At 42.0% G+C, this 16415-nt stretch overlaps 1 protein-coding gene across 1 annotated transcript in view; it reads right to left on the reverse strand.

Moving 5' to 3' along the window:
- Ziz (dedicator of cytokinesis protein Ziz) overlaps positions 1-16415 on the reverse strand; it is a 251109-nt gene that overhangs the window by 115317 nt on the left and 119377 nt on the right. Inside the window, exons 18-21 of the mRNA XM_080277570.1 lie at positions 16189-16335; positions 11624-11834; positions 11170-11345; positions 389-549 (exon numbers count right to left, since the gene is read on the reverse strand). Coding sequence (XP_080133696.1) covers positions 389-549; positions 11170-11345; positions 11624-11834; positions 16189-16335 — 695 coding nt within the window. The remainder of the gene's footprint in view (positions 1-388; positions 550-11169; positions 11346-11623; positions 11835-16188; positions 16336-16415) is intronic.

Below are 16415 nucleotides of genomic sequence, written 5' to 3' on the forward strand. Positions count from 1 at the left end.
TGATTCTAGAAACTGATCAAACTCTTCCATGAAGCCTCAGTCCATACCAGGTTGGCCTGGTTGATAAACAATTGCAGGTATAGTAGTCTGCTCATGGAAATATATTAATACATCCATAATTTGAAATGAAGATGGAACAAAGTCAGAGTCTATGCAAGAAACGTTCATGAGAGCCATAGGCTTGATGAGTGCTACGCCTTCGCCCAGGCAGTCTGCATCAGGCTTGGAAACACTGATTTTGGAATGTCTTAGGTAATGTACTGCGACCAATATCAATATCAGATTCACACAACCAAATCTTAGTCAAACACAAAATGTCAAGCTACCTGTTTAAATGCACTGAGTCTCCCTAAACAATTTTTCTGTCTTCATCATACTGCTGTCTCACCTGCCAAGGCGTGTCCTGGTACTAGCCCGGGGGTCCATCCGGCGTTGGGACGGGGCAGCTGGGCAACCTGAGTTAACTACTGGCCAACTGAGCCGCTTCACATTCTCTAACAGCACTGATACCAATGGGAAGTACAGGCATGCAATTCTCCCCTGCTGGGCCTGGAGAGAGTGCAGACACAGTGCCTTAATTAATGTCGGCTACAAAAATTATCATCATCATCAAGATCTTTTCTCCCACCTAAGCATGGGGTTAGGGTTCGGAAAACATGAAAAGAGAAAGCTCTATCAACAACCAATAGTAATCCATGCACAATGATCTCATCAATTAACAGTAATAAAACGAATACTATACTTTTGTTACTGTTGTTGTTGCTGTTCCTCAACCTCAGCCCATGTGACTGAGCAGACCTGTCAACCACAGGTAAGCAACCACCCCTATGGGATTGTCCCATAGCTTCCCTTCATCACTGTTGTTGTGTCTGCATCTTAGTGTGGCATGTGCTGTGCAGTGCTCCAATATGTGTGTTATGCTGTACAGTATCTGCCTCTTCTACAAGCTGGGCATGCACCATCCGTGATTCCATTTAGCCCAAATCTAAGCTAGTAGCTGGGGAGGGGTGGGTGATGTCCTGCTCTGAGCCTAGCTAGGTGAACTTGATCATCTATATTTAGGGACACATCCGACATGCAGATGTTACGAGGAGGGACTTATGGCGTTATGATCAAGGTGTTGCATTGCCTATGTATGACTTGAATAAAGGTGGGTGAAAATGATGTTTTTTGGCCAAAAAGGATACATTATAATGGCAGGAGTGCAGATTCTCATGTCAGTGATAATAAAAACTGCTATAACCATGTGCATTACATATAACTAAGGGATCACTGTTCTGTATGTAAGTGTTTCTTCATTGCTAGTGCTGGAATGTATGGAGGTGTGATATTGTTGACGAGGGTTTGATAATATTTATGTGGTGACTGCATTATGTGGTTATATGTGTTGTGTGCCTCCATCATGTAATGACAGGGGTGTTGTGTACTGGCACAGGGTGCTGCATAAAACTGTATGCCCCTCATATCAAGGAAGTGTCAGAGGGTCCTTTAGTTTCAGAGTGTGTGAGTGCTGTGGATCTACAATAATAACCCTATAGAAGACAATAAAATAAACACTGCTTTGCACTTGTAACATTCTGGAACAGAGGAACTTGTCCAGAATACAATGATGTCTACCCTGCACTTGGGACGATCGGCAATGTAACTCCTCCCCTCCACCCCCCCAAAAAATGACCAATTTATTGTTTTTGTTTCTAGGAAAGTAAAATCTCTTACTGCATCAAATCCCCCTTAGATAGCTTATACAGCCAGGTCTCATTATACATGAGTTTGGTATGTAATATACTGACAGGACAATGAACTAAAAATTTTACCCAGTTTTGTGATAACAGTATCGAAATTTGCTTATACCATAACTGTGATGGCTGTTTACGACAATCCCGTGCATACCCAGTGCCTCACACGCATCCCAACAGTCAGTCATTTGGGCGAAGAAGGCAGCTCAATGTTCCTATTTGCTGTGACTGTCTCCCTTTTGTTCTGTTTTGTCAGAGCATGGCCACTGAAACATCACAGCTATTGCCAAATTACACACCACAGCTATTGCCAAATTACACTGCAAGTGTGGAATAAACAGTGCAGTGTGTGATATTTAAGTGTACTGCAGTGATAATTTTTTGTGTGAAATACTGAAATTATGTATGAGTCTGGGGGAAATAGCAGTCAGATAGATTATTTTCTGGTTAGGAGGGCCGATAGGAGGTTAGTGAGGGATGTTAAAGTTATAGGATTTGAGGAGTGTGTGGAGCAGCACAAACTGTTGATTTGTGATATGGTGCTTAAAGAACAAGTGATGAAAAAGAGGACTTATGTACCTAGGAGGAAAATATGGAAGATGAAAAACCAAGTAGTAAGGGATGCCTTCTAGGGCGAGTTGAGGAGAGTGGTGGCTGAACAGGGAGCTGTAGACAGAGGCGTTAATGAACAGTACAGAGCCCTCAAGAACAATTTCTTGAGAGTTACTGATGTAACATGCGGCTGGACAAGAGGACCACCAAGACATAAAGTAACTTGGTGGTGGGATGAGGGTGTAGAAGCTGCAATTAAGGAGAAAAGAAGGCTTTTCCGGGAATGGAAGAATGGTGGTAGCAAAGAGGAATATTTGGCTGCCAAGCGTAGGGCTAGAAGAGAGGTATACAGGGCAAAGTCTGAGTCACAGAGACAATTACTTGATAACCTAAATCATGGGGAAAGGAAAAATATATTTAGGGTGGCAGGTCAGGTGAAGAGGGATAATCGGGATATCATAGGTGAGCAGTGTGTGAAGAATGATGAAGGAAGGGTAGTGGTGAACAGTGAGGATATTAAAGATGCATGGAGAGAGCATTATAACCGGTTGTTGAATGAGGAGTTTGACTGGGACAGGGAAGGTTTGGAGCCAGCAGATCCAGTGTCTGGCCCTTGGCCTTTGATTGATACTGCTACTTTGAGTGAGGCAATAGGCAGGATGAGGGTGGGGAAGGCAGCAGGTGTGTCTGGGTTGACTGCCGAAATGCTGAAGGCCTCAGGCGATATAGGGGTGAGTTTAGTCACTGACCTGATAAAAAGGATTATTTATGAGTGTGTTGTCCCAGATGATTGGCTGAAAAGTGTAATTGTAAATGTGTATAAAGGGAAGGGTGATGCCCTGGAAAGAGGAAATGATAGAGGTATAAAGCTTTTAGATCAGATAATGAAGGTAATGGAGAGAGTTTTAGAAGGTATGATTAGAGAAAGAGTGAATATTGATGAGATGCAGCTTGGGTTCATGCCAGGTAGTGGGACCACTGATGCCATATTCATTGTTCGACAGCTTCAGGAAAAATATATTGGTAGGAGAAGGGATCTTTATTTTGTTTTTGTTGATTTGGAAAAGGCCTTTGACAGAGTCCCTAGAGAGGTGGTGAAGTGGGCAATGAGAAAGCTTGGCTTGGAGGAGTGGCTGGTTAGGGTGGTTATGGCCATGTATGTGGGTGCTCACACCCAGGTGAGAGTGAGTGGAGATTTGAGTGATGAGTTTTCCATGAATGTTGGTGTGCATCAGGGGTCAGTCTTGAGTCCCATGTTGTTTATCATAGTACTTGAAGCCCTTTCACGTGACTTTAGAAACGGACTCCCGTGGGAGTTGTTGTATGCTGATGATTTGGTGTTGATTGCAGAGAATGAAAGGGAGGCGGAAGAAAGGTTTAGGAAGTGGAGAGATGGTATGGGGCAAAAGGGTTTAAGGGTAAATGCAGATAAAACAAAAGTGATGATATCTAGGGTTGGTGGCGGTACTGTCAAAGACGAGGGAGAGTGGCCATGTGCAGTTTGCCACAAGGGCGTGGGAAGTAATTCCATCTTGTGCGGTGTGTGTGATAAATGGGCGCATAAGAGATGTAGTGGTATCAGAGGTAGACTGCGAGATAATGTTAATTTTATGTGTACAGCGTGCTGGGGTGAGCAGGTGGAGACTGTCAGATGTGAAAGGATTGAACTTGCTGGTGAATCTCTTGAGTGTGTGGAAGAGTTTTGTTATTTGGGAGACATGTTGTGTGCTGGAGGTGGGGCTGGAGCTAGCTCTGTGGCTAGGGTGAGAAGTGGTTGGAAGAAGTTCAGGGAGCTCTTGCCTCTCCTGACATTGAGAGGGCTCTCCCTACATGCTAAGGGGTCTTTGTATGCAGCATGTGTTAGGTGTGTAATGCTGTATGGCAGTGAGACCTGGGCAGTGAAGGAGGAAGATATTCGCCGGCTCAGACGTACAGAAATGACAATGATTAGGTGGATGTGCAGTGCGTCCCTGTGTCCAAGGCCTGGAGGGGCTGGGTTTACAATGGAAGAGTTGAGAGGTAGGATGGGACTGGAGTGTATTGGTGTTGTGATGAGGAGAGGTAGACTGAGGTGGTTTGGACATGTGGAGAGGATGGGGGATGATAATTGGGTGAGGAAGGTGAGAAGTGTTAATATTGGGGGTGGGGTTATGAGGGGTAGACCGAGAAAGACATGGGACGAGGTCATTAAGTGTGACCTTAGGGTTAAGGGACTGAACAGGGAGGCTGCAATGGATCGTGCAGCGTGGAAAGCCGCCATTAGGTGACCAAGGCCGACACATGCAAGCATGTTGGAGCCTTTAAAAACGAAAACGAAACTGAAACTTCTGACTTGGAAATAATGGCTGGCAAGGATGCTACCACTACTGGAAACTGTGGTGCTACTGAGGATGCAAGGGCAGCCTTCAAATGTAAGGTTATGTGGTCCTTGCACCCACCCACCCCATTCCTAATGAACCCATGCTCTGTTGACCTCAATATACATTACAGTATATCGTTTTGCAATGCATTTTCGTTTGACACAGTTCTATCACATGCCAAGCTGTGACTTTATACACCATTCTGACCAAATAGTTGAGTGAAAATATATATCAAGATACTGTGGCTCATGGTGTGTATGAGTATACAGGTATTTTGGTTATCATAGTAACAATATGCCTTGCAGTGACTGGCCCTCATACCCACCAACAACATCAAAATGCAGTTATGCTTTATGCGCCCCACATTCATTTATAAAGCACTTTAATACAGATCAGTGATGGAAATAATATTTTTATTCAACTGGGACATACAGTAATTCTGAATATACTCGTGTTGATAGAATTATTTTACAATAAATTTAGCTAAAATTATATAAAATGTTCCCAAGTTTATGAGAACTCTTGTACTAATAAGGAAAGGAATTAATGACTAGGAATGGTTAATTAAAAGAATTTCATTTCATATGGGCAAAAATTGTTAGTTAAGAATGTTGCCTCATTAGATTTGAGAAAAATGAGATATAGGGATCACCTGTTTCACAATACTGCAGTAGTATGACAAACCATTTAACAATGATCTAGGTTTGACTGTATACTGTTTCATCATTCATCACCCAATCCTGTGCTGCCTCATGAGAAGCACACATGACCTTGGGGCTAGGCAAGTTGGTCCTGATATTTAAAATGAGAGTGACCAGTCTCACTAAATTAGGAATGGGGTAGTCGAGGTTCTCGAGGGAAGACCAAAGATGAGTCTTGCTGCTCTGTTCAAAACAGACTAAACTTTTGTTAATATATTATTTGGAAGACCATTCCACAGTGAATTACAATAATCAACACGAGACCCACTGCGTGGACCAGAGTTAAGAGGCAACGTCTATTCAGAAATTTTCTCACAGAGTACAGATTACTGATATGCAAGTTACACCCTCAAACTTGATTAATATGTTCTTTGTAATTTAACTCTGAACTAAATTAAACACCCAGATTTCGAACAGAACTGACTGAATGAAGCTAACACACAAATATTCAAAGCCAGGGTATTATCAGTGTCGTCACCCTTTCTATTTCCTCTGATGATGATGATCTCAGTTTTACCATAATTCAGCTTAAGTTCCCTCCTTGCCATCCAGATCTTAATATCAGACATCAGAGATTCAAGCTTAGTCTTGGTATTATTAATAATATCTGACATCTTAACATATAGCTGAGTGTCATCAGCATGAAAATGATAGGACACATCGTGAGCATCAAGTAAAGACAATAAACTACTCATGTAGACTGTAAATGGAATTGGACCCAAAACTGATTCCTGAGGGACTCAGAACAGAAGGGGAGCAGAATCTGTGCTAGCATAAGCAATAACTACTCTCTGAGATCTGTCTGACAAATATGGCTTATGGAGCAAAAGAACACTGTCATGAATGCAATAAAAATACAGATCATCCAACAATAGTTTATGATTTACCATCTCAAAAGCTGCAGACAGATCCAACAGAACTAGGAGAGAGGACATTGCACTACACGACTTTGCCACCAGATCACTACGAATCCTTGTTAATGCAGTTTCAGTTGAATGGTATTTTCTGTATGCTCACTAAACAACAGGAACAACTCATTATGTTCCAGCAATGGTAAGAGTTGATCACATATGGCCCGCTCAATAATCTTCGATAAAAAAGACAGGTTAGAGAAGGGATGATAATTTGTCGTGCTCTCGACATCAAGGACAGGTTTCTTGAGTAGGGGCCTAAGCACGGCACGTTTCTCAGACTGCACAAAATTACCTTCTAAGATGCATATATTTGTTATGTTGCAGATAAAGCCCGCTGCATGCTCATACACATCAGGCAGTTCTGACATGTTACATGTATTGAGTGGACAAATGTTCTGTTAAGTTCTCTGATGTGGCATTTGACTTTATTTACGTCCAGCAATGAAATGTTGAAAGCACATGACCCCCTATGTGCTGTGATTGAAAGCCAACTGAGTACACTTCACCAGAAGAACTGTTGTCTAAATCATTTCTTATGCAAGATCTTAGTTGTAAAATATGACACAAAGTCAGAAGCCAATTCGACATCAGATACAGAAGGTGGTTAAACCACTACATTCCTCCTTCCAACCAAACTGTTCACAACTAAAGACAGTTTATAATCATCAACACCACATGAATCAACTTTGTTTTGATAATACATTGCCTTTTGGGCTTTTACAGAATGAACAACTGCTCTTCTTGCAGAAATTTTATTTGGTCCGTTGCAAGCGCCACTCATGTTCTGCCTTTCTATGTTGTCTATGCAAAGAATTTATGGATGGGCCACACCATGGAGAATTATCACATACTGTCCAACATACTTTTCTCTTTTCTATGAAATCTCCATCCTAGGAGATTTCAATGTTCACCACCACCTTTGTCTCTACTCTCCTTTCACTGATCCACCTGGTCAACAAGCCTACACCTTTTCTATCCTTAATGACCTAGAGCAGCTTGTACAGCATCCTACCCATATCCCTGACTGCCTTGGAGAGAGTTCCAACATACCTGACCTCTTCCTTACAACTAATCCTTCTGTTTACACTGTCAATCTTTTCTGGGCTCCTCTGATCACAACCTTATCACCTTAACCTGTTCTATCGCTCCAGTACGGCCTGTGGACCCTCCAAAGAAACGTCGTCTCTGGCAATTTGGAGCTGAGGATTGGGAGGCCCTCAGGCAGTACATCTTTGACTTTCCCTGGAATGATTATTGCTTCCATGGCCGGAAGCCATTAGAGTATGCCTTGCATATTACAGAGGTTATTCTCTCGGGCATGGATGCATACACTCCTTTCTCATATACTTTGACTAATGCAAGAAAGCCTTGGTTTAATCACACTTGTTCTAATGCTGTCCGCAACAAGGACAGGGCCTATAAAAGGTACCAGAGCCATCCCACCCCTGAATCACATCTTTTATACTTTTCTGCCCGGAATCATCCTAAGTCTGTTCTTCGCTCTACTAAGAATAATTTCATCCGTACTAAATGCTCTCAACTTTCCAACTCGAATTCTTCCCGCTCCTTCTGGCACCTTGCCAAAAACCTTTCTAACAACTTTACCTCATCATCCTTCCCTCCTCTTTTCTACTCTGATGGCTCTAGCTATTTCTTCTACTGATAAAGCAGATCTCTTCGCTCAGACTTTCTCCTCCAATTCTACCTTAGACGATTCCGGTGCTGCTCCTCCATCACTTCCCTCCTCTGACTTCCTCTTGGCTGACATTAAAATTTCTTCAGCTGATGTATTTTCTGCCATCACAGGCTTCAATACAAACAAGGCATATGGGCCTGATGGAGTCGCTCCTGTTGTCCTCGAGAACTGTGCTTCTGTGCTTACACCTTGCCTAAGCAAACTCTTTCGCATTTGTCTATCAACTTGTACCTTTCCTTCTTGCTGGAAGTTTGCTCTCATTCAGCCAGTCCCAAAGAAGAGTGACCATTCCCAACCCTCTAACTATCGTCCAATTGCTTTAACATCCTCCATCTCAAAAGTTTTTGAGTCAATTCTTAATAGAAAAATTTTAAAGCATCTTTCCCATCACAACCTTCTTTCTGATCATCAGTATGGGTTCCATTAGGGACGCTCCACTGGCGATCTTCTCACCTACCTTTCAGACTCCTGGTCATCCTCGTTTCGGGACTTTGGCAAAAGCTTTGCAAATGCACTTGACACCTCAAAGGCTTTCGATCGAGTCTGGCATAAATCTTTAATTTCCAAACTGCCTTGTTACAATTTCTATCCTTCTATCTGTGCCTTCATGTCTAGCTTCCTTTCTGGTCGTTCTATAGCTGCTGTTGTAGAGGGCCATCGTTCTTCTCCTAGATCTATCAACAGTGGTGTTCCTCAGGGCTCTGTCCTACCACCAACTCTCTTCCTTTTATTCGTCAATGACCTTCTAAGCTGTACATCTAACCCTGTCCACTCATACGCTGATGACTCCACCCTTCACCTTTCCGTTCGGTTCCTGCAACGCCCATCTCAGCAGTTACTTCAACAAACAAGGGTTGAGGCTATGGCACACCTAATGTCTGACTTGGCTCATATCTCTGACTGGGGTAAAAATAATCTTGTTGTTTTTAATGCATCAAAGACTCAGTTCTTACACCTATCAACCCAAAAGAATCTTCCACAGGTGTACCCACTAATGTTTAATAATATTCATCTCAATCCTGCATCATCCTTGAAAATGCTTGGGGTTTCATTTACTCGGGACTTGTCTTGGAAAGATCATATTACATCTCTTGTAAAATCTGCTTCCAAGATATTAGGTGTGCTAAGCCGACTTCGTTCCTTCTTTACCCCTGCAGAATTGTTGACTCTATACATGGGATTTATCCGCCCCTGTGTGGAGTACAGCTTCCATGTGTGGTGAGGTTCCCCACATACAGCTCTTCTCAATAGGGTGGAGTCAAAGGCTTTTCATCTCATTACCTCTCCTCCTCTTACTGACTCCCTTCAACCTCTGTCTCTTCACCGCACTGTTGCATCTTTATCTCTTTTCTATCACTACTTCAATGGTCACTTCTCCTCTGAACTGTCTGCATGCATTCCTCCACCTCTACGACAGGCGCATGGCACCCGTCTAGCAGCAAACTCTCATCCCTTTTCTGTCCAACTCTCTAATGCAAGAATTGACCGTTACTCCCAGTCCTTCATGTATGAAACAGGTCAACTCTGGAACTGTCTCCCTCCGTCTGTATTTCCTGCTTCCTATGATCTTCAGTCTTTCAAACGCAGTGTATCCAGGCATCTCGAAATGATTGGATCTTGAATTTGGCTCTCTCTTGTATTTTGTTTTTCCTTGGAGAGAACAGTTAATTGTGGGTTCGTGGCCTTTGGTCCTTTGTTTCTATTTAAAAAAAAAAAAAAAAAAAAAAAAAACTTAAATTAACATATATTTACTAATTACCAATACTGTTCTTATTTCTCCTGTGGGTGTTGAGTGGTTTGTTGGAGAATGTCTGGAGGGGGGCCAGAACGTTTCCTCACCATTTCGCATGAACCTTATGAGGAAAATTACTTTGATATAGGATGATTCTATATATGCTTTCATGGGTATGCATTCCCAATGCATATACAGGTATTCCTGACCATGTATCTGATTTATTAACAAGTCAGCTTTCCATATACTGTAGCAATCATCCACTCCTTTCTGCCTCATCAGGAGCCTTGGGACCCTGAGCCAGGCTACTTAGTCCCGACATTTATTGGAAGGGTGATGAGCCTCACTCACCCGTGTGGCTTTATGTGAACAATTAAATCTAGTCAACACTTGAATGCCAGGATCTTAACTAATCCAGCAGGTGTCACTTGGTTACATGGATACCATCCAATGTACTGTAGTATATGGTGCTCTCATAAATGAAGTGATGTTACAGGAAACCATCTGGCTTGTCACTCAGTGCAGAATCATGTTAAGCAACACTACACTGAGTGAGTGGGTGATGGCTGACCCCAGCTTTCTAATGGATGACAAAAATTAAAGCATTCAACTTTTCACACACCAAAATAAGCCTGTTAGTTTTACTGGGTACTGGGAAGGCACAGAATTCAGATCCAAGATTTTCAAGTCACTCGGATATTTTTCACTTCTGTAATGACAGCAGACTTTTCACTAGCAATGAAGGCTGAGCTCCCTCAATGTCCATTATAGTATTAGTTCATCATTCATTCATTCATCATCCAATTCTACGTTGCCCCATGAGGAGTGTAGCAGCCTGGGGCTAGGGAAGTTGGTCCTGACATTTAAGATGAGAGTGACCAGCCTCACTCATCCCTGAGTGGCATTACTTGAGCAATAAACCCCAACCACCCTTTTGATGTAAACCTTCACCGGCTCAATCCGACTGGAGTGCAATAATTACCCACTAAACCACCATGCACCAAAATTTGGCTATATGGTTACCTCCTAGAGTAGTAAATGGTTTCCTGATGTACAGAAAATCATTTGGCTTGTCACTCAGTGTAGAGTCACCCACAGGCAGAAGGAGGAGGAAAGAATGAAGGAAAGAAAGACAGAAGAGGATGGAAGGAAAGAAGGATGGAGGAGAGGAAACGGCAGACACCCTGGAGCAGCACTACATCGAGTGAGTGGATGGTGAGCGCCCCCACCTACCACAAACAGTATTAGTGAAAGCAGCAATTTTCAATGACTTAAGTATAGTTTTACTGCTAGTGAATTTTGAGAAATATTTCAACAGAAATGTGGTCCAACCAGCTGTCTGAGTTGTAAGACTATTAAGGACTTCTTGGAAAGAAACTACAGTAATGAAGTTTTACAGATGTTTTCACTATATTGCATAATGTACCACATTTCAACCAGAATACAAATGCCACTATGAACGGCATTAAGGCACATACCGCCTGAAGATATCTGTCATCAAATGAGTGCTTAGCAAGAAGGTCACGGAGGACACCCACAGCCACACGCTGCACCTCAGCTACCTCTCCCAATGCAGCACGCACCTCAGTCACTAATGCTCCAGCCAGGAAGTGGTGAGAGCTGAAGTCTCCACTTAGGTGAAACTCATCTGTGCCTACAGAGGGTAAGAGAGCACAGAAGGTGACGTAATTTAGGACTAATGATACTGAAGTGAACTGTCACAAGAGTTCTGCAGGATATGGCATCCAAGGTTGGAACCAAACTGGAACTGGATCTTCATGTCTATTCTAAGAAGGTTCATCATTACGATACAAAACAACAAACAACACTGGTAAATCTTCAATTAATATGAAAATATCATATTTTTCTGAAACAGATCAATGACATCATACAAATTATAATGGTATTCAAACTAATATGACAAAGACTGACCATGCCTGAGCTTGGGTTTCTTGGGATCTGGGCTGTGTGGAGTATTGAAGAGTGGAAGATTGAGTGGAACATAGTGCTCATGGGAACACACCACACGAAGGAGGGTGAACTTGTACACGTGCAACACAATGGGATCGCCAGGGCTGAAGTGCTCCAGGTACAGCTTGATCAGTCCAAACACATACCCTCGGTCCATCAAGCTCAGACATCGCTAGAGGGGGAAAGAGGTTATATTGATAAAAGCAGGTAAAATAATAGTCGGATTAAGCTCAAGATATACAGTATACTGAGAGTGTAGATTGTGGCACAGTTTTCTCCCTGGTGATGGGAGAAAGAATAATATTAAAGCCACAAACATCCACTAAAGGGGAAGGATGCTGGGCCACAAAACTTCCTTTCCATAAACAAGTATATTTTCCCATATACGAATGAAGTTATTATTTCATGCAGCAGTCCCTCAAGGATCAGTTCTAGGTCCAATTCTACTTAACTGTATAGCATACACTTGTAGCCTGTCGGCCTGCTTGACACACACCATATGACCTACCATTTTTATGGTGACGATACTAAACTTCACAAGAAGATGGCAAACATCGATGACATAAAGAACAAAATGGAATCTTATATTAAAATCTGGATGGCAAAGTGGAGAGATGAATCATGGAAAAACCAAGATCAACATTATATGAGGAAACAGAAGGGGTGATGATGTCAAGACACAATCACTCTTGATAAAGGCAATTCACAACATCGTCCAGTGAGTTGTGTCTGAAATCTGGCAATATATTTTAATTTAAAAGTACAAGTAACACATTAATTAGGTTGTCAGAAGCTGTAATATACGAATCAGATACCTGTATCCCGTGAGTAAATTTCTGAACAGACATTGCCCCCGGACACTGGTTTACAGAATGGTCTTGTCTTGTGTTAATTACTGTAATGTGCTATGGACTGACCTTCCAAATAATATCCATCTAACCATCTATCATCCAATCCTACGTTGCTCCATGAGAAGCGTAGAAGCCTGGGCCTAGACAAGTTGGTCCTGACATTTAAGCTGAGAGTGAAAATAATATACAGTACTAAAAAATATTCAGTCTGTGTTAGAGCAGCAAAATATATCACTGGTCTCCCTCCAAGAGCCCCCCCCCTCCTCAACTCTTATTTAGAGTTGCACTAGCTGCCAGTACAAGCTAGAACAGAGTTTAAATTACAGTATGTCTTATTACTTTGGTTCACTGAAAGCAGTGATGAGAAACAGGGAGGTGAGTATGGAAGTTAAGAAGTCACTGCATGATAGTATTGTGATCCCTACCCTGACGTATGGAAGCGAGGCGTGGACCTTGCAAGAGGGGAACAAGTCAAGAGTGAGAGCAGTGGAAATGAGTTACTTGAGAGGAGCATGTGGAGTGACATGGAGGGACAGGTTGATGAATGAAGAAGTGAAGGAACGTTGTGGGGCAGATGTGGATGTGGTTGAGAAGATTAGGAGAAATACACTGAAGTGGTTTGGACATGTGGAGAGAATGGAGAATGAAAGACTGACCAAGAGGGTGTATGTAGGTGAGGTGGAGGGAGGGAGAGGGAGGGGTAGACCGAGGATGAGGGGGAGGGATGGAGTTGAGAGGTATATAAGGGAGGGGGGGGTTAGTTGGGGGGAGGGTAGTCAAATGGTGGGTGACAGAGCGACTTGGAGGCGTCTTGTCTGCGGCCACCCTTTGCGGGATTAGAGCGTCGAGCTATAGACAGGCTTATTACTTTCCACGTTCTTATGTTTGGCAAATTCAAGTATCTTGATTCAAACTTCTGTTAGCATGCCAGACTCTTAGATTACAAAGTAAAGATAATCCTTTGTGCCTCAACAAACCACGAGCTGTTCATCAGTCATCTTTCTCTGATTAGTAATTTTCCCATAAGGCCCTTAAGCTATATATCTGTACTGTACTAGGCTGCTGTTATCCATAGGACAGTTGACTTGCTGAATTTCTAAAAAGGTCACTTAAAGTGGTGGTAGGTGGTGATTAAGAATTTAGTAAAAAGCAGACTTTACTTATCTACTAGAAGACCCACCGACATGTCATAAAAATACCCCCGCTAATACCAATATGCTAGTCCTGTATGAGACAGCCCTAGCAAGTATTAGTATGGACAGTGGGTGTTAGTGCCAAAGTGGTGACATGTAGAAATGTATGGTATGCAGGAGACCTACTGGGCCTTGGGAGCAAGCTGTGAAGCCTTTGCCCAGAGTTGGCCACATAAAAAAAAATAAATAAAATAAAATAACCATCATCCACTCACTTGATACAGTGCTGTCTATTCTTCCTTCATCTTTATCATTTTTTTTCTGTGTCTGCCCTCCTTTCTTCCAATTCTTCCCATCTTTCCAGTCACTTTTTACTATTTTTCTTTCCTTTTCAGATGGTTTTACACTAAGTGACAAGTTTAATGGTTTCCTGTAAGCCAGGAAACCATTTCAGCTGGACCTCTCATGTTAGATCACTTGCTAAAACCACTGTACAGTTTGTAACTTCTTCACAGATAAGCAGTTAGCTATGTATTACAAGAGTCATGTGTGCTCTTAGCTCGAATATTATTCACCCTTGTGGAAAGGATGTGAAGTTGAACTAAAACAGCTAGACAAAATTCAAAACAAAGCTGCTATAATTTTTAATAACCCTACTATTACAAATGAACTACCTCCCCTACAAGTAAGAAGGAATGTTGCCTCCCTTCCACTATTTACACATACTTTTAAGGCAAATACTCAGACAAAGTTGCATCCATTATGCCACGTCTCCACGCATTCCCCCGCGCTACATGGGTATCTCGTAGCGCTCATGACTGGACTGTCACACAGCCACACTGCAGAACTTCTGCCCATCAAAATTCTTTTATTCCCCGAACAGCATCTCTTTGGAACTTATTTCTCAAGGGTGGTTTCCCCCAACCTTCAACCTATGCCTGTTCAAGTCCATCTGTTCAAGATTTTTTATGAATGGCAGACACTTATAATCTGGTGTATGGATTACCTTTTTTTATTATTTATTTGTGATGACCAGCCTCGCTCATCCCAAAATGACATTACATGAGCAATAAACCTCAATCACCCTAGGATATAAATCTACAGAGGCTCAATCTGGCTGGAGCGTATTGCCCACTAAACCACCATGCGTCACAGTATGGTTATGTGGTTACCATCTAGCAGAGTAAATGGTTTCCTGGTGTACGAGAAACCATTTGCCCTGTCACTCAGTGTAGAGTCACCCGTAGACAGAAAGAATAGGAAAGAAACAGGAAAGAAAGAGGGAAGACAAAGGAAGGAAAGAAGGAAGAATGAGAAGAAAGGACAGTCACCAAGGAGCAGCACCACTCACTCAATGTAGTGCTGCTCTCAAGTGACTGGCCTTTCCTCTCTTCCTTCTCTCTCTCCTTCCTTCCTCCTCTGTCTTTCTTTCCTTCTTTCTTTCCTCTTCCTTCTGTCTATGGGTGACTCTACACTGAGCGACAAGGAAAATGGTTTTCTATACACCAAGGAACCATTTACTACACTGGGTGGTAACCATATAACCAAACTATGGCACCTGGTGGTTTAGTGGGTAATTAAGGTACTCCAGCTGGATTGAGCCCGTGTAGTTTTATATCCAAGGGGTGGTTGGGGTGTACTGCTCGTGTAATACCATTCAGGGATGAGTGAGGCTGGTCACTCTCGTCTTAAATGTCAGGACCAAGTAGCCTATCCTTGGGCTCCTTTGCTCCTCGTGGGGCAATACAGGATTAGATGATGATTATGATGATTTTCCTTCCTCTGTATTGTTATTAATGAAAAAAAAATACCATACACATAAATTACTGCATAAGATGCTTATGCTATGAACACAGCCACTCATCATCCTCTCATGAACATACACACACACTAAGTTAATAGTTACTCACAAAATCAATCACTCAGCTTCTCAAAACCTATGATACCTGTGCAACAGGCAATCGTATTTGTTATTTTACTGTGCACTGTATATCATATGTCCCCCTCATCCACTGTTCACCTTTCATTATATTTCATACAGGGCCACCTCCTGCTTATCTTCATTCTCTGAATACTGTACAGTCCAACAATTCTTCATTCATGCCTCTCACACTCCACAGCCACAAAGGCTTTCCTAACACTACAAGGGCACCCGTAAGATTACAACCCAGGTCCAAGGTTTTGCACTGGTTCTGTGGGTAGAGAAACTGTTAGTCTCATAGTCCCTATCCTGCATCAAGGAGTAACACTCCATTAAACTATTGTATCTTCCAGAATATGCTGGGATATCTCATCTACAACTCTCAGAGATATAAGCTATATACAATTAAATACAAATAATAATAATAATAATAATAATAACAATAATAATAATAATAATAACAATAATAATAATAATAAAATAATAATAATAATAACAATAATATTAATATAATAATAATAATAATAATAATAATATAATAACAACTTGTATTTTGGCAATCTTCATCCACGAAGAAGCCATACTTTGCAAAGTACGAACATCTGATCATAGTTTTACAACCTTGAGGAAGTGTGCAAGGGCAGTGTTGGCTGCTCTGGCCTCCACTGGAATTTCTTTATATCGCTGAATTATATGAGTTGACACCAGTTCCACCAGTGATCGCACTACAGCATGGTACTCCTCGCTAAACCTCTCGTTACGAACCATCTGCAATACAACAAAATCTACTGTATTATCACATTAATATACAGTACCTTAAACTACTATCTGTGTATACTCTGCTGGAA

The sequence above is a fragment of the Coenobita brevimanus genome, chromosome 70 (genome assembly GCF_032717465.1).
Source record: "Coenobita brevimanus isolate Jiangsu-jjx chromosome 70, ASM3271746v2, whole genome shotgun sequence".
Classification (NCBI taxonomy): domain Eukaryota; kingdom Metazoa; phylum Arthropoda; class Malacostraca; order Decapoda; family Coenobitidae; genus Coenobita; species Coenobita brevimanus.